Below are 18,538 nucleotides of genomic sequence, written 5' to 3' on the forward strand. Positions count from 1 at the left end.
TCGTGCTGTGATTGCTGTGATCAATGCAAGTTTCGTAATATAACCTTTGGAATCATGTAATTAGACACACCACATTTTTATCAGTTTAGTTACGCCATCTACATTCTCATTATTATTTTACGCTATCTCTGTCATCGCTATCGTTCTAAGCTATTGTTTCTACAATTTCTACCCTCGCAGGAGCAAGATCAAAGTAAGTCTGCACATCTTTAGTCGTAATCGCGTCGTTATAGTTTAAGATTTAAGTTCCATCGGTATCCTTGATTTATGTTTTGTATCTTAGCTAGTATTAGCTTACATAAGCCTTTTGTATCGTTTAGCTTTTAGTTCGAACCACATAATCACAACCACAACCGTTACTACGACTTCACATCACAAGTATATCTATATTTTGTTATTCTGATTCCTATATTATTGATTCATCGCTCCTTCCAAGAAACGCTAACGATTGATTTTACTGTGACCTGGTTTCTTTGGATTACAATGTGCGTTCGAGTGTTTCAAGCTCCTGTTAAGCCCTAATCTACACGTGGCTTCGCTCCTGGAAAGTCATAGTATAGTTATGCAACACTCTTGTGTAAGCAATAACCTGTAGGCTTTATTGTTCCATGCCTGTTTAATTACGTTCAGAGAAAGATATTGAACATTATGAGAAATATAAAGAGGAGGGTCTAACAAAGGTTTGGCGGCGGGATGCGGGATGACAGAAATCTTAATGGCGGGATGCGGGATGCGGGATTTGTTCATTTTGACGGGTAAGATGAGTGATAGTTTTGAAAATGATAGCGGGATACGAGTGAAAAACAAATCACACGTACTCTCTTCGTAAAATGTCTAAAGATCTCAAAATTGGATGGCATCAGTGGATGGTGCAACCACTAACCTCGGCGTCCTCTGAGACGGCCATCACAGCAGCCAAAGGTACTTTTAACTGTTGCCATTATTGCGAGAGAGTAGTGGTCGGCCACAGTCATCTCCGAAAAGAGAAAATTCTGGCAGTTCTACTAAAGGCATGTAAATTCCTTACGAAGATTCACGAAACCGTCAGGTTAGTTTATGCGAGGTCTCGAAAAGCTAGTGGATAAGAAAAAAAAATTGGCTTTCTATTCGTTCCGCGAGGAACGAATGTGCTTCTCACTTTTGACGAGGATAAGTTAAACTAGAGGAGAAGTTTTAATTTTATCGAATTTGATAGGGAGTGTTTAATGGCTGCCTAATATTGTCAATGCCTAACATTGGCAATGTTTCACTTTCATAAATAAGTTATAATCTCTTGGTTATGGTGACTCAGGTTTTACTCCTTTCCCGATCGGAATACCAAGAGTTGCCCAAATTGATTTGGTTTCTTCGTGGTAAAAAAATAAAGACAAACTATATGACCGTTGTTGCTCAATATTCCCTGAATTCCACCGTGATTCCGCGATGACTTTTTCAAAACTTACAAGGTGTTTAGTTTCCGGCTAGAGGCTAAATTGATATCATGACTAGCGCCTGTCCAATCGCAATAAATATAACCATACATTGTCAAAACATTTTTGTCACCTATTATCTTATGATTTCTACGGTTTCTCTTGAAAACTATTTCGTGTAAAACCGTCCTGGGAAGTAACAACGTTTTGACATAAACAGGAAGGGGGATGCCTGCTGCACAGACTAGATATAACCTGGAATAAAGGGATTTTGAACAGGAAACGCAGTCACTAAATTTCGAACTACAAAACCATTGATCTTCCTGAGATTTTACTTAAATGATGTATAAGAGCAGCTGAAAACTAACATTCGTACAAATTTTCGCTCCGAATGGGTTCTTGGTTTTGTGATACACTACGCTTGAATTTCTAAGCTTTTGCGTGACGCAGCATTTACATGACGGCCTGAAGATCTGTCATGATGGTTAAAAAAGTGACTTACATCGGGGAACTTGGCTATCTGAACAGTTAATGTCTTAGAAGAACTATTATTTTAATGTTTTAGAGTTTCTCGAGGGATAAATTCATGCTTTTGTAGCAAAACTCAGTGACAGATGTTTCTGTTGGTTTCCGACCGCCATGTTGGTGCCCATACGGATGGGCACCAGCATGGCGTCTCCATACAAATCTCTATAAATTTGGGTAGAAAATTTATCCGCATATCTCGCATAAGAAAAATTGCTGCGACGAGAATTTTGGCGAGAGTCTTTGCATATTTACCTTGTTTCATTTTCATTGACCGGTTTTGATTTTGATTTTGATCTAGTTTGAATTGCGTGACACTGAAAACCAGCAATTGTAATGTTTAAAATGTTTTTCAGTTCAAATCGCGGGGACAACGCTTGCCATCTTTGCCACTATCATGCTAGATCAACACTAGAGTCTCTAGAGGCCATAGTGTTGATCTAGCATGATTGTGGTAGATCAACACTATGACCTCTAGAGACTATGGAGGCTAAGTATAATTGTTATACCTCCCAACTCAAATACGTTTTCCGATTGGAGGAGAACGTGTCACGTGCCGTTGGTCAAAACTCACTAACTCCCTAGGGAAACAGCAACTTGAACTTTCGACTCGCACGTGATCAGGTCGTACTCCTTGAAACCGCGGCAAATTTGTGTGTCAGCCGGCGTCAAGCAGACAATTTTTCGCAGTTGTTTTTCTATTTTGGAGTTGGGATGTATAACAAAACACTTAGTGACTGGCTCCGCGGAAAACATTGAGTTTTGTTTCCCTTTGGGCCAGTCATTAAGTGCTTATTGTCATCCCCCGTACAAGATCTGAAGAAATTATTATTGAATACACGAGAATTCCAGCACAATCTTTGTAAGTCTGTTCAAATCTTTTCTCGGTCCTGTCACCTATCCAGTATTTGGTTTGTTTGGGAAAAAAAAAATAGAAAAAAATTATTTGGCCTTATCTCCAGACCAAACATCATTAAAGCAGAATTGTACAATAAACTTTTTTCAATGAGGATACAACTCTTCTTTCTCTTTCTCTTCTTTCTCAACTCTTGAGGATATAACTCTTCTTTCTCAAAATGTTACGCCCCTCTACATGACGCCCTTTACATTCGGGTTTTTATAGTCATGGAATTTGTCTCTTTTCGAGCTCGGCTTTTGCAAATTGTTAACCTTCGAGCAGGCCCACGTTGAAGCACAAGCACGTGCGGCGTAGCCGCGAGCGCGAAATCGAGCGGCGAAGCGGCGAAGCAGGCGAAGAGGCGAAGACTCCTTCTCGCCGGAACGCTGTGCTCTTCACCGCTTGCACGCGCGACCCAAAGGTGAGCCTGCTTACTAACTAGCAGCAGTCCTAATTGCGAAAGTCATAAAATAGAGATAATCAAACTCCAACAGACACATACTGCGACAGGTAATCTTCTCGACGAATTTAACTTACTTAATTTTAATTCATGTGGTAGTTGTCGAATTATGAGCCTCCCAAAACGTCAGGCTGTGACGTGCAACCATAATAAAAGATAAGTCTGATATTTATTGTAAAGAATTGAAACGCAAGAATCTTGTAGGAATAAAATTTGCTCTGTCAGCATATACAGCAGTTGTCTGAACTCAGTAGTTTGCTGCGCGTTCTCAGCGCCTCTCAGCAACATTATAAGCCTCCAATCATATTCATGAGTCTCCCAACATAATTATGAGCCTCCCAGCAGAATTATGAGCCTCATAGCATAATAATGAGGCTCACAGATAATAATGAAGCTCACAGCATGATTGCGAACCCCTTGTGATTAACTATAATTGAACCACTCAGAATGGCAGAGAATAATTTCATTTATTTTACATGTTTTTAATGGTGGAACGAGAGCGAGACCCTTTTAGAAAAGCTGAAGGCTTTCATTTGTCTCCAAGGGGTTGACAAATTCGCTTTTCAAACTTTCATTTGTCCGTGTTGTTTTGTCCAACGTGATTTTGTATCTACAAGAGTAGCTAAACATTTATAAAGCTGTTGTTTCAACAAACTTAGAGCACCTGAGTAATAGTCAAGGATCAGTTTGTAGTCTCACTCATAACACCAAACTTGTTATACTCAGCATAAGTAGTATTCCCTTCAAAGTCTTCCAAGTCTACACGCAGCATGCTGTTACCATCTGATATCAGGCGGTGGATTTTGTCCAGTCCGAGCCAAAATTCGCCATTCAGATCACCTAAACCAGCTTTGTAATCTCTCCAGTCAAGGAAAAAATCAACAGACCCGTCCAGTCTCTTCTGGAACACTGTCCAACCCCCACCGGCTGTTGTTTGGTCACAAAACACATCAAAGGCAGGCAGGTTGTCAGGTTTGATAGTGTACACACCGTCTTTTCTTCCGCCAGATTTGTAAATTTCTCCACAGTTTTTGTAAGCTGCCGAAGCTGCAAGAGAAAAAAATGATTGAAATTTTGAGATGGAGCGATTTTGTACCTGAAACAAATTTTTCTAATCGCGGAGACCCAGCAGGAGCTATTTATGGGGAGTGGAAAGTCGAAACGGCGAAGAAAAAAGTCACTCAAACATTGCAATACGTACTTGCTTTTGAGTGGGCTTTGAATTCACAGACGAGAGGAACTTTGCTCTGATGCTCACCGATTAAGAAGAATAATCCAACGAATTTTTTCTGCCTTGTCAGGAGAAAGCATTCATAGAGCTGTTAGGCCCGGTGTGACTCTCTCCCCAGGGCTCCTCGCTTTCTCTTCTACTTTTCGCGGCCATTTTTTCCCTCGCCGTGTCGACTTTTCTTGGTCTCCATCAACTGTTCCTGGGTCTCCGGCGATTGAATATCTTGAACTTTCAGAAATTGATACGCATAAATTATCAGTATACATTACTTTCGTCGCAAGTTGTTCCAGTGAATCTAGGGCGACAAAGACAACGAAAACCTTTACTGGTGAATCCAGCTTGACATGCGCCATTGTTCAGACATGGGCTGCTACTACAGGGATTCTGTTCAGAGAGAGAAAGAAACGATGGAAGCAAATAAATGACTAGACATTATGGATTGTATATATTGTACTGAAATATTTCTAGCTAGATCAGGAGGGAAAAAAAATTTAAATGATTTACAATTTCTTATGTATGTTTACTCTTAGCTTTCTAGTCTTGTGATTTATTTAACAAATGCATGTGTCGCCGAAAATATTCAGCATAATTCTGTATAACTAGTTAAGACTGTTTTACATTACCTCAATGGCCAGATATGTGTAACTTGGGTGATTGTCAAGAAAGGTGATAAACTGGTTTTCATCCGTAGCATTGTTCAACTCGCATTTGTGTGTTCCTCTCTTTAAAGGTCCCAAATTGATGGACACACAATTGGGCTCCATATAACAGCACAGTCGACAGGACCCCTCATTAGAGACCGCCTCACTCCTGATCACGTGATTCTTCATTGCTCTGTTTGCAACTGGTTCCTTGAATATGATGTTGCGGCATTCGTTGTCTGTGAGAAACAAACAAACAAAAAAAACCTAAATGGCTTCCTCTGATAAAAATATTTACCTTCTGCTCACACGGGCAGATCGTTTCTATCGCCGTGCTGTTATCAGAAGGGAGAAGGGAAGGTTACAATGCTTCATGATCTGTGTTTTTTCCAGAATATATCTTTCACAGACATTGAATCTTTCTGTGATACAAATTATCCAACGTTTTCCATAATGAAGATAGGATCTTGAAAGAAAATCGAAAAGTTTTTCTAGGTTGTGTAAGTTTGCGAAAAGGGAAAATATATTTTTATCCTTGAGAAATGTTATTTTTCTGGGTGAAAAAGCTTTCACGAAGATCCTGTGCGACCAGACAATGAGTAAAATAAGTCGGTTTGCATGCGTGTATTCCTGAGATGTGGAAATGAAGAGATTGTAGAACTTAAACTAAACTTAAAACTAAACAAAACTAAACTTAAACTAAAGCAGATTTAATGTTTTGGAGACAAAATGAATTTAGCAGAGATATGAAAAAGTCTTGGTTAGCGCAAACTAACAGACTGAGAAAACTACAAGAAACTGAAACACTTACCAAAGCAACCAAGACATAATGGGAATATGTTCCCAAACGAGATACAAAGGCAAAAGATAATAGCAATGTTATGCTGAACTGAATCTCCAAAGAAACCATTCTTCTGTTTGTGGAGAGAAGTGTGCGAAGTGAACGCTCCTGAGTTTCAGCCTCCACGGTCTTTTTTTTTTTTCACTTTTGAGGAGAAGAAGTTTAAACAGAGCAGGAGCTCCTGACGGTTTTGGCGAATTTAATAGAATGCATGTTTATATCTCAGATATGAAACGATAATTTAATTTTGATTTAATCATTTTTCGGAAGAAACCTCTCCATCCCTTTTTCAGTGTAAATATAACAATACAGGTAAATTGTATAGAAATAACTGGTACATACTAACGAGTGCGTATACAAAATTTAAAATGCGTGCGGATTACAGAGATGGCTTAAATTAAAGTGTAAAGTTGCTGATTAAGGGAAGAGTTCACTATTCTATTCAATTTGCATCTTCTGTAACATTTGCACTGATGAAGGCAGAGGTTTCTGCCAAAACATGTTTGTAAAATTTATTGTCGTTTATATCTGAAATTGGTTGTGACTTTCCTGCGGTCCAGACCTTTTGGTAAAGTTTATATTGGTTTAATGGATTGCCTGATATATTGTTTTATTTATATAACTGAGACAATTACTTCATTTTGATTGGCTGAGAGTAGGCAAATCTATCGTTAATTTTTAATTTGCACTGCAGTGCAAATACGCGCGCGCTTTCGTGATTTTCCCACTCATATAATAAATGCGTAATCGCATAAAGGCTCGCCGAGCAATTAAGGATCTAAACTACTTGTTAGTGTTTGAAAATTCTTTCCAATTGCACTCGCCTAAAGGTTCGTGCAATTTTGAAGGAATTTTCAAATATCGCTCGTAGTGTAAATCCCTTAATTGCACACGCATTCATACGACTACCTACACAAATTTTCACTTTCATGGATAATTACGCTATGGCAACCCAGGACATATGGCGGTGTTCCGTACGTAATAATTGCTGTGTGTTCTCAGTATAATTATGAGCCTCCCAACATAATTATGAGCCGCTCGGCATAATTATTTCCGCTCGTGTTAAAAGCAACCACGCAGGATAGAATAGTTTCCACCTCGTTGTAATCGGACAGTGTAATCGGACGGTTGGCTGTCATCGGACAGTTACATGAGTCAATCATTCTAAGTCCTCTCCACTAAATCCATCAATAACAACATTGATTACAGTCACTATAGTAACCAATTCAAGAGACTGACTTTGTAACTTTGTGAAGGTTTAGTTTACAGTGATTGTTTTGAAAGAAACTTAACAGCCATTTTGCGAGCTATTCCCCTATTCTTAATTATGATATTTAAAAATGACTATTAAAAGCTATTTTTCAAATAGTGTGAGATTGTAATGGTTATAATTAATTGGTAACAGGACATCGGGTCGTCCAATTCAGTGTGTAATCATATACATGCAGTGCCGTAGCACGGCGAGCCCCCCCCCCTCCCCCCCCAAAAAAACTTTGACTAGCACGTAATAAAAATATTCGAAAGCAGAAAAGTAGTAATGTTGGGATACTGTTGGATTCTTTTAGCGTAATTAACACTCTGGTTAACCCTAATTTTTCTTTATAACGTTTTACAACAAATGTCAGGCAAATTTTTTTTTCAAACTCTTACAAAGTTTAAAGCAGCGAAACCCGAAAGTGGTGTTGGATTTTTGTGTTTGACCGCTGTAAACTGAGCCAATAATCTTGGTAGGCACCTTCGGTCAGCGGCCACGTTCTTCCTGCTTGTTTCCAGAACCATTCAACATTCGGTTCGATAAAGCATGAAATTTTATGGCTTCGACAGGGAAAAATCAAGAGGCTTTTAAGCAAAGCACAATCCTCAAATGGGTGGGACCTGATCGTGAGCCATCGAAGCCATCAAAGAATGAAAACCGTGAAGAACAGGCTCGTTTAGAAGAAAAATCCCAAGCTGGAACATCTGGCCCACAGGCAGCAGGAACTTCAAGAACTTTGAATTCAAGCATAATCCCCACAAGCCAAGAACCTGATTTACTGGCACCAGGTCTGGTATCAGTGTTACAAAGCCCCAATCAACCCAAGAGCTGAACAGCGGCCATGGTTACATTACGACAAGAAAACTGATATTGTGTTTTGTTTGATTTGTATGAAAGCCATCCGAAATAATATGCTTTCCTCGGCAAAGGCTGATCCGAAATTTACGCGGATTGGCTATGGGAACTGGAAAAATGCAATGGATAAAAAGAAAGGGTTTCAAAAACACAAGTCATCTGAATCTCACAGGGAAGCAGTAGCCAGATATGTTACAGCCTCAGCAACAACAGTCGGCGATGTCGGAGAGTTGTTTTCTGACAAGCATGCAAAGGAAAAAACAATAAAGAGAAGAATTCTACTCCCGATCCTTTCAAACGTCCGTTATTTAAATCGACAGGCTTAGCCACTTCGAGGAAATTGGGACACCCACGTGCACAGTGCAAATGAATATAACTCAAACTTCTATCAACTGCTGAAACTGCGATCTGAAGAAAACCCAAGAATAATTGAGTGGTTAGATCGCAGAACTGAAAAATACGCATCCCCGATTATACAGAACGAGATGCTCGATGTTCTTGCTCTAGGTGAGAAACTTAGTAGAGGTGCATGAAGAAGAAAAGGGGAAGTGCGAATCACAAACAAAAAACAATGAAAAAAGGTAGTCTGGAAAGATGGGATTTGGGCAAAATTTGGACTGGGAAATGGGATTTGTAGCCCCCATTGACAACCCTCTTAATAATATCCATTATTGTGCGAAAATATATATTAAAAACGTAAAAATCCATACGTTTCGAGGCTGCTGGCTCTTCATCAGTGGTGAAAATGCAAATGAAACTATCTTCTTGCTCTAGGTATGCTGCGGGAAATATCAGAGAATATTCAGAATGCTAAGATCTTTACAATAATGGCCGATGAGACAGCTGATGTGTCTCTCAAGGAGCAACTAGTTGTGTGCATTCGTTGGGTTGACGACTTGTTCGTTATTCATGAAGACTTCACGGGGATGTTGCCATTGCCGAGAACCACTGCTGATCAGATCGTAGAAACACTAAGGGACGCACTGCAGTAAATGAATCTCAATATTCAGAATGCTCGTGGTCAGTGCTATGATGGTGCTGCAACAATGGCCGGTGAGAAAACTGGAGTGGCAACAAAGATTAAATCTGTCAATGCAAAGTGTTTGTATACACACTTTTATGGCCATGCCTGGAACTTGACTGTTGCTGATGCCATAAAATCAGTGAAATATATGAGTGATGCACTTGATACAGTCAGAGAAACTGGAAAGGTGGTGAAAAAGTCCCCGCAAAGAAACACACAATTAGATAAAATTAGGGAGGAAACCACAAATGAATCTCGCGGAGTTCATGCTCTTTGCCCGACGCGATGGACTGTTTCGTGGCGAAGCATTAGCATCGGCGCTAAACGACCATGGTGAACTCGATCATGGAGCTTTGGGATTGGTCACTTGAGGTATCGAAAGACACAGAAATGAAATCGAAAATACTGGTGTGAAAAGTGTAATGACGCAGTTTAGTTTTTTCTTTGGTTGTTGCTTAGGCGAGAAAATTTTGCGACAAACCGACTACTTGAGCCGTGCTTTGCGGAGTTCTTCAATTTCAGAAGCTTAAGAAAATATACTGGCTCGGGATGTGGTTAAAACCTTGTTAACAGATCGAAGCGATGAGTCATTTGATCTCTTTTGCGCTCGCATCTTAAAGAAAAAAGACAAGGAAATCAAGTCTATTGAAGACCCAGTGCCTCCGAGAAGGATGAAAACACCGGAAAGGTTCGAGCTTGGAAACCACCAAATTCATCATTTTCCTCAAACCGCCAAGGAACACTAAGAACGAGTTTATTTTGAAGCCATTGATTTTGCAACTACCGCCGTCACATCAAGATTTGACCAGAAGGACTTTAAAGTGTACGTAAACCTCCAGGAGCTCCTTTTGAAGGCTACTGCCAAAGAAGTGTATGATGCTGAACTGGCCGAAGTTTTGAAAGTTTATGGTGAAGATTTAGATGCCTACCATCTTGCATTGAAGGCCAGCTGTTACTCCTCGCACAAGTCGCTGCCTCAATGGGGTTTGACACGTCAAGATTCAACATTGATGACCTAATATCATTTTTTCAGTCAATTGATGATTCCCAAAAATTGCTTCTGTCTGAGATTTGCACACTGGGCAAGTTATTGTTGGTAATGCCAGCAACGAATACCGCAAGTGAGCGGTCATTTTCCGCTTTAAAGCGCGTAAAGACATATCTCCGTTCAACAACTGGAGACGCAAGGTTGAACCATCTCATGATGCTTCACATCCACAGGGACAGGACTGACACGATTGACCTGGTAGCTGCAGCCAACCAGTTGGTTGGCAAACAGGAGAACAGAAAGCAGTTGTTCGGGACATTTACCCCAAATAATTTCCCACGAAAGCTGTCTTTGGTTTCGCATGCAACCCAAACATCCGAATGAAATGAAATGGTTCGTGGGGTCTATGTAATAGGTAAGTAATTTATTTATTACACAACACTGTCAATTTGTATAATAAACCTGTTCAATTAGGAGAGTACAACGTTCATGTAACATGTCCGATCAATGACTTTAGTCAGTTAAACATTGTTGTAAACTGCTCTCAGAAGGCTGGAAAGGCTATTTTAGAGAGCCCAGATTTCAAAATCTTCCAAGGGGGGGGGGGGGGGGGCATGCTCCCGGACCCTCCTAGAAGCTCGCGCCTTCGGCGCTCGGTCGGGTGCCCCCAATAGATTTTACCCTGCTACGACACTGTCATGATTAACAATGAGACTCCCGCTTCGCGGTCGTCCGATCTTGTTAATCAGTCGTATGATATCCCTGCCTCTAGGATATTTTCACTTTGCAACATTTTTTTTACATTTTTATTTATTTGCAATACAAATTACAATTTACCATGACAACTTACACTACCCGCGTATAAAGCGTAGGCTAATCGAGACGGGCAGCTTAACACTTGATAATATCATAAAACTATAGTAAGTTTTGATTATTGCATAGAGAGACCTTAACAATAAAAGTTTTTTTACATGTTGTTTATTATAGACTTTCCTTCTTTCGTTTGCCTTTTACGGCATTAACCGAAACAGTTTCTCCTCAGATTAAATTCCATGTTTGCCTGAGCATGTGCGCACTCGTCGTTGAATTGCAATTTTCATGATCTGTATATATCTATGTTTATGTCTATGTCTGTGTGTGTGTGTCTGTGTCTGTGTCTGTGTCTGTCTGTGTCTGTCTGTGTCTGTCTGTGTCTGTGTCTGTGTCTGTCTGTGTCTGTCTGTGTCTGTGTCTGTGTCTGTCTGTGTCTGTGTCTGTGTCTATGTCTATGTCTGTGTCTGTGTCTATTTCTACTGCTATTTCCATGTCTATTCTGCGTAAGATTGTTGCCGGTCTTTACAAAGTTTAGAAATCCTCTGGTCTAGTTTTCATCTCGGTCTTCTTCAGGGAGTATCTATGTCCCTTCCAATCCCTCCAGTTCACACCAACACCAAAGAGCGAGGGATTTGTCTGATGATACTTGCCATTCAGGTTGGATTGGTGACAAGGGGAGCTGTACCACCAGGCCCCGTGAAATCTGCGCGCACAGTGTACCTCTCCTTGCCCGTCCGTACGCTGATCATTATCTTGATCTTTAGTGGAAAATGGGTGATCGCCATGATGAGAAAGAGAGTCACTAGCATTACCTGAAAATCAAATTAAAAAATGAATAACTGTCATGCGAGACCGACATATTCCATATCCCGTTTAATTGTTCAATATTTTTTCGAAAATTAACCTGTTCTAAATGCCCCATATCCCATTACGAATGTTTCCCCTAAATGTTTGATATCCCGATTTATTTTTACTAATATCCCATATCCCGGAAACGCCTAATAGGGCCACCTTTTGGGTGGTTTACGATACGCCTGGGGTGGGGAGGAGGGGGGTACGGCCGTAAATTTCGGATGTGTCCCAGGGGTCTTACACTTTGACCCTATTTAAGGATGAAGCAAACGCCACCCTATCACGGGGAAAAACAAAAACCAAGAATAGCGTGAACGGTTCAACTAAATTTCGTTTCACTGGAAATTTCCAAATAGTTAAGACCGAGTTTACCAGAGGACCAGCCAGGGGTGATACATGCCATCTCCCATTTTTGGATGAAACTTTGCCAGATTGAAGGTACTACCCAATAACTCTAAAAGACAAAGTGGGCCGGCTTTGCGATTTTTCCCTTAGGAGTTAGACCACCCCCCCTGGTTTTTTGCCCAAAATCCCAAAAATGTCATTAAAATAAGCATCAAATTTAAACACCGCTCCTGCTTACAGAATACATTGAATTTTATTAGTATTTCACACAAATAGAGATTGGACCTATCTTAGTTCACATCAGCAATTTCTAGTCATTTGAAGTGACAGGTGCCAATCAAGGAATGTCATTTCCTGCCCATGTCACGCAACATTTAGCTATAAGGGTTAGAAAGTTGAATTTAAACAATATTTGAGTCAGAATTTTAGCTAATTTGCCTTATAGCTAAATGTTGCGTGACATGGGCAGGAAATGACATTCCTTGATTGGCACCTGTCACTTCAAATGACTAGAAATTGCTGATGTGAACTAAGATAGGTCCAATCTCTATTTGTGTGAAATACCAATAAAATTCAATGTATTCTGTAAGCAGGAGCGGTGTTTAAATTTGATTCTTATTTTAGTAACATTTTTGGGATTTTGGGCAAAAAACCAGGGGGGGTGGTCTAACTCCTAAGGGAAAAATCACAAAGCCGGCCCACTTTGTCTTTTAGAGTAGTTGGGTAGTACCTTCAATCTGGCAAAGTTTCATCCAAAAATGGGAGATGGCATGTATCACCCCTGTCTGGTGCTCTGGTAAACTCAGTCTTAAGTCTTAACAGATTTGTTAAGCTGGGCTACCCTACAGTAAAGAATCACACCGGGAACACAATGCCAAGAGTGGCAAAAATAACACAGTATTTAAGGTAACTCCTCTGAAATAAAAGTGACGATAGATTTTTGTTCAAACTTTGTCTACTGAATATTTGTCATATGATAACTTCAATTTTGAAATAAAAAAGGGGGGTGCCCATGCTCATTAAGGAGCACTGAGGCATTGAAAATGCCCCATTTTGGCATGATTTAATGCTTATTATAAGAACGCATTCCCAGTAATTGTAACATCTTTGTAAGCCCGGACTCATAAGAACACGCATTAAACTACAGTCAATACATTGTGTCGGACACAAATAAACGTTTAAGTTTGATTCAGAGAGAAAGCTAAATCCTTGATTAAAAATTTGAACCAAATTTCTTGACGTGGTTACCGACTGCAAAATAGAAAAGACCACAGTGTATCTGCTATTTTTCTTATTTAGTCAATTTTCAGCAATAGAAATTAGATCAGTCTTTTCTCACGCAAACCTTATCAACTGACAGAGCTCAATATCAAGGCAAATCCGTCATGTTTTCAATATGCGCGTGCGCAAGCGCGCGCTAATGACGCCATAAATTGTGCGCAGTAAGGATGCGCAATGCAAATGTGAGGAATGACCTTAAGGATTGACAACCTTAAAAACCATACCTATCCCGCGGCACATATGCATAGCTATATAGCCCATATATGGTATTACCCCCCTCTCGGGACGATACGATTACATTGTAGAACGTTAGACCGTTAAAAGTTAATCCTTTTGATATTCCCTGACGTCACTTTCGAATTCCTTATAAGGAAAAGTTAACAAGTACAATATCTGCGTGTTATACAGTAGATTGTTGTGTTTCCATGGTTTCATTTCAGAGGTCCGTATTGAATACTGGAATACCATTCGAAAGGCAAATTGCTTACTCTGGGTTTAATCGGTGATAAGTATGGACATTTTATTTATAGATAGCTGGGTCCTATCCCATCCCATCCTGTCCCGGATTGTTTTTTCAGCCCTTATGGTAATTAAGTCCTCCTTTCACCCTGGTAAGTCACTCATCGCTAACTCTTAGCTTCCATTTACAATATGTTGTGTACAACATTGTGACCACTGATTGTTAAATTTTAGGCTGTTTGAGAGTTGAAGCCGATTAACCTTTGCAACTCTCGGTGAGAGTTGACAAATTTATTTTTCAATCTTTCAGAAGTCCTCGCTGTTGCTTTTACCCACTGGATAAAGGACAAAATTATAAGTCCGATAGGCCGAGAGAACTGATCTTTTTTCCTTAGATTAAATCACCTGAGTATGAACCGAGGATCAGCTTGTACTTGTCATTCTCACTCATAACACCAAACTTGTTATACTCGGCATAAGCAATATTCCCTTCAAAGTCTTCCAAGTCCACACGCAGCATGCTGTTATCATGTGAGGTAAGGCGGTGAATTTTGTCCAGACCGAGCCAAAATTCACCATTCAGATCACCAAAACCAACTTTGTAATCGCTCCAGTTAAGGAAAAAATCAACAGAACCGTTCAGTCTCTTCTGGAACACTGTCCACCCCCCACCGGCTGTTGTTTGGTCACAAAACACATCAAAGGCACACAAATAATCGTCAGGTTTGATGGTGTACACACCGTCTGTTGTTTCACCAGATTTGTAGATCTCGGCACAGTTTTTGTACACTGCAGGAGAAAAAAAATCAGGCCCAGAACTGAGCTTGGGAGAATTTGTTTATAACGTTTCAGAAGTATCATATTCATAAGATATCAGAGTACACAGTCTATATACCGATACCTTGACTGCAGTCTGTTCCAGTGCATTTAGTGGGACAAATACAACGAAAACCTTTACTGGTGTATCCAGCTTGACATATGCTATTGTTCAAACACGGGCTGCTACTACAGGGATTCTGTTCAGAAGAAAATTGTAGATTGAGAGAAAAGAAAATTAAGTCGGATCCTATTGCAAAATCATATTTGCCACTGCTGAAATTTTCGAGAAATAAGAATAATTAACATTTAGGGAGTTATAAATGTTTTTACACTATAGGTACATAATATTGAGATGATTAATATTAAGGGCAAGACGAGCTTACTTAACAGAGAGCTTTTTTTGTTTGATGATAGAAACACTTATTGCAATAGGGGGCTTATTGACCGAAACACATTCAGCGAGAGGCCTATCAGAAAGGGGGCTGTTGTTGGAAGAAGGGCGGTGAATTGAATCACGAAGGTACCCACTCGTTAAAAAGCATATTAAGACTGTTACCTTAATGGCCAGATAGGTGTAACTTGGTTCATTTTTAAGGAAGGTGAAAAACTGTTTTTCATCCGTAACGTTGTTCAACTCGCATTTATGTGTTCCTCCCTCTAAAGGTCCCAAATTGATGGAGACACAATTGGGCTCCATGTAACACAACACTCGACAGGTCCCTTCATTAGGGACTTCCTCACTGCTGATCACGTGATTCTTCATTGCTCTGTTTGCAACTGGTTCCTTGAATATGATGTTGCGGCATTCGTCGTCTTTGAAAAACAAAACAGTGCAAAACTTATCTAAACTATCTCAATGGATTCCTGTGATAAAATTTGTTAACTCTATGCTTACATAGCTGATTTTTTTATAGGCCTGCAAGCGGACTTTAAAAGTTTATATATAGCGTGTCATTAAGCGCTGCTAAAAGAGGAGGCAAAAACAAAGCCGAAAATGATTGAGGACGTTTTAGAGAGCAGGTGGTGAAAAATATGGTGTATATCTCTTTTACTGGTGGCAGATCATTCCATTAGCAGCAATACCGAGTTCAAAGCACATACTAATGAAAATATTGAAACAAACTTTTGTTTGAATCACCAACATAAAAGTTATTCGAAACGCAGCAAAAATGTGTGTCAGGGAAACTTTTCGGGGTTACAGTCTCCAAGGTATAAATAACAAGTCAATACGCACGGTTGATGTCAGTTGAATCTCGCTATTTCTAATCGAACTCTCAGGGGAAACGGAAAATAGTTCGGAATAGCCGATAGTAAATGACTGAAGAGCAACTCCAAGGTAAATGGTTTTTAGTTCGAAATAACCGCGAGTTCAAATTACGGGGTCCAACTTTATCTGACATGTCAGAGCAGGCGATAATGCAGAGAATCTAACTAGAGTAGATCTAACAATTTGCATGCAAAATCAAGAGATGTGGAAAACCTACTAAACTTAAGAAAAATAGGGTAGGTGTAGAGTTAATTTCACGCTGGTGGAAAAGTGGAACAGTACACGGCACCGCGGAGGGTCCATATGTTTGGAGGATGTAGTTCTTGGTATGAGTGTCGATAGTGCCTTACTGTGAAGTGCATTAACATTTTATCAGGTTCCTTTAGTAATTCACCAATCGCCGGGGCTGAGGCAGTTAAGAGAGTAGAGTGGCTTCCCAGGAAAAGCAACACTGGCCAGAGCTAAAACACCGAATTGTGTGATCCGGACCTGAGACAACCACACTAGCATTGGGTTTACCGCACCTTCTTTGGAGAATATTCTTGTGATTCTACACGTTACACATTAAGATATGTACTTACCAGAGCAACCAAAACATAGTGGCTGTATGACTCCAAGCGAAATAGTCAGGATACACACAATACTTACGATTTTACACTCGAAAATCTGAAAAGAAGCCATCCTTTTGGATGTTTGTGGCGAGTCGTACGAAAAGTGATTGCTCGTGAGTTTAAGTAAGTAAATATCACTCACTTTTGACAGGAAGGCAAACCTAAACAGGTTGTCATTTGTCACGAACTTGAACTTAATGACATAGTCATAAATTTTTTATATCAGTCCAACATTGTTGAGTGGTGGGTTTGTTTTAATTAATTTATCATAAAAGACGAGAGCATCTATGATAAGAATTTACTTCTCCTCTCCAAGCTAATTACCTAGCACAGATATAGCTGATAGCTGGATAAAATTTTAACTGTGAGCTGAGAAATGACTGACGCGTTTTGCCACTGACAGCTGAGGACTGATGCTTGCAAAACTTCATTGGTAGTTGAGAAATGGGTTGAAATTTTTACCTTAGAGTCGAGAAATCGTCGAAAATTCAACCGACAATTGAGATTCTGAGCTCCCGGCCCCATGCATCTCCTCCTATCAGTCAGTGGCAAAACGATGATAAGACATAATGGACCAAAGAAGTTTGGCATGATTAACGCAAAATAGTCAAAATCGGCGCCTCTATTCTTAAAGACATCTACGCTGCTTTTAAAACTTCAAAGTGTTTTTTTTTGAAGTCTATTTGTACACCTGTCCAACAACTCAAACACCCACGAGTTTTAGCATTTGTTCAGAATTAGATCAAACTGAGCTTCACCGAAAATGTCGGTGATCTTTCCATATCTTGAATTTCCTTCCAAGCTGGCGATATAATATAACAACCTCTTAACCCCGGCCGAGATTTAACGTCCTTCAGTTTAGTAGAAAAGGAGTTATATCTTCTAAGAAATACTTATTATCCCTGTTTGCTGATAGAATAAACTGAATGGACATAATTAGCAAAACTTAACCCAATTATCCACCCGTATGAGCGGATGAGCGGATATTGTGTCAAAGCGATTAATTGTCATTTGCAAAGCCTTCAACTGCTCTTGAACGGAAATAGGCAAGCAGAAATGCCGATTTCCAAATTGCAATCACTTGCATTAGCGAAGATTCAGTCGATTATTATAGCTCATGGTCTAACACAGTGTCTATCCTGGTGATCTAGCTAAAAAGGAGGGAAAATAGAAGATATATTAAACAACTTTCACCTGTTCAGTTCATTCGTGAGTTTCCGATATTTGACAGACGCATTTGTCTAACTTAAATGCCGCAAAATAAATATGACGAGCACCTGTCCCGAGGGCTAAATCTAGTTGTAAATTCTCCCAAGTCCTTTCAGTTGTGCACCTTTGCCTTCCCCCTTTACTCTGCTGTAAGTTTGGAAAGTTTCCAGTTTCCCTATCTTCCAGTTGCGTTTCTCTTTAACTTGATTCCAGGACCCAATATATTCTTCATCGGAATTCTTCAGCTGTGCTCTTTACTGATAAATATTCGTCATTAGTGTGGGTAGAATAGACAGTCGGGCGGAATGTCCGTTAGGATTAATATTAAACTGAAAAAAATTAATCTCCTGGCAATTTTTCTAAGCAAGAGGTTTTTTCCCAGCATCATGTCTGGCGAGGAAACTGTTTTCAATTTCTGGACCATAAAATAATTCCTTTCGCGTGGCTCTCTTTAAACTTTTTTGGAAGTTTTTCTTACGTTTTCTTTTCTTCATTGTGCAGGAAGTTTGTTCAGTTTGGTAATTACCCACCTCTCCTCTACTCAAAAATATATGATTACACTTAATGCACCTATCTGTACTGGTCTAGTTGCGTTTCGGTTATTTTTTGCAACAGATGAGAGGGCAATTATTCCGTTTGGGTGGTCTGATCTAGTGTAAGATCTACATTTTATAATATTTGGAATTCACTATTTGCACACAGAGTCGCGGTGGCTTCATGGTTAGTGCGCTCGACTCCGGATCGAGCGGTCCTCG

The 18,538-nt window shown here is 39.9% G+C and overlaps 2 protein-coding genes and 1 pseudogene across 2 annotated transcripts in view; 1 reads left to right on the plus strand and 2 right to left on the minus strand.

The window, feature by feature from the left end:
- LOC145465738 (microfibril-associated glycoprotein 4-like) overlaps positions 1-5,783 on the minus strand; it is a 12,507-nt gene extending 6,724 nt beyond the window's left edge. The window contains exons 1-2 of the mRNA XM_081449504.1: positions 5,147-5,783; positions 4,793-4,907 (exon numbers count right to left, since the gene is read on the minus strand). Of these exons, the coding sequence (XP_081305630.1) occupies positions 4,793-4,907; positions 5,147-5,353 (322 nt within the window). The 5' untranslated portion in view covers positions 5,354-5,783. The remainder of the gene's footprint in view (positions 1-4,792; positions 4,908-5,146) is intronic.
- Positions 5,784-9,107: 3,324 nt separating this feature from the next.
- LOC145466234 (zinc finger MYM-type protein 1-like) lies at positions 9,108-10,981 on the plus strand (annotated as a pseudogene).
- A 201-nt stretch (positions 10,982-11,182) lies between these two features.
- LOC145465736 (microfibril-associated glycoprotein 4-like) lies at positions 11,183-15,539 on the minus strand. The gene is made up of 4 exons (XM_081449503.1): positions 15,253-15,539; positions 14,779-14,893; positions 14,283-14,666; positions 11,183-11,752 (listed from the first exon to the last, which is right to left on the minus strand). The coding sequence occupies exons 1-4, from the start codon at positions 15,457-15,459 to the stop codon at positions 11,472-11,474; spliced, it is 987 nt and encodes a 328-aa protein (XP_081305629.1). The 5' UTR covers positions 15,460-15,539; the 3' UTR covers positions 11,183-11,471.
- Between the last annotated feature and the right edge of the window lie 2,999 nt (positions 15,540-18,538).

This window comes from Orbicella franksi, chromosome 13, assembly GCF_964199315.1.
Source record: "Orbicella franksi chromosome 13, jaOrbFran1.1, whole genome shotgun sequence".
Taxonomy (NCBI): domain Eukaryota; kingdom Metazoa; phylum Cnidaria; class Anthozoa; order Scleractinia; family Merulinidae; genus Orbicella; species Orbicella franksi.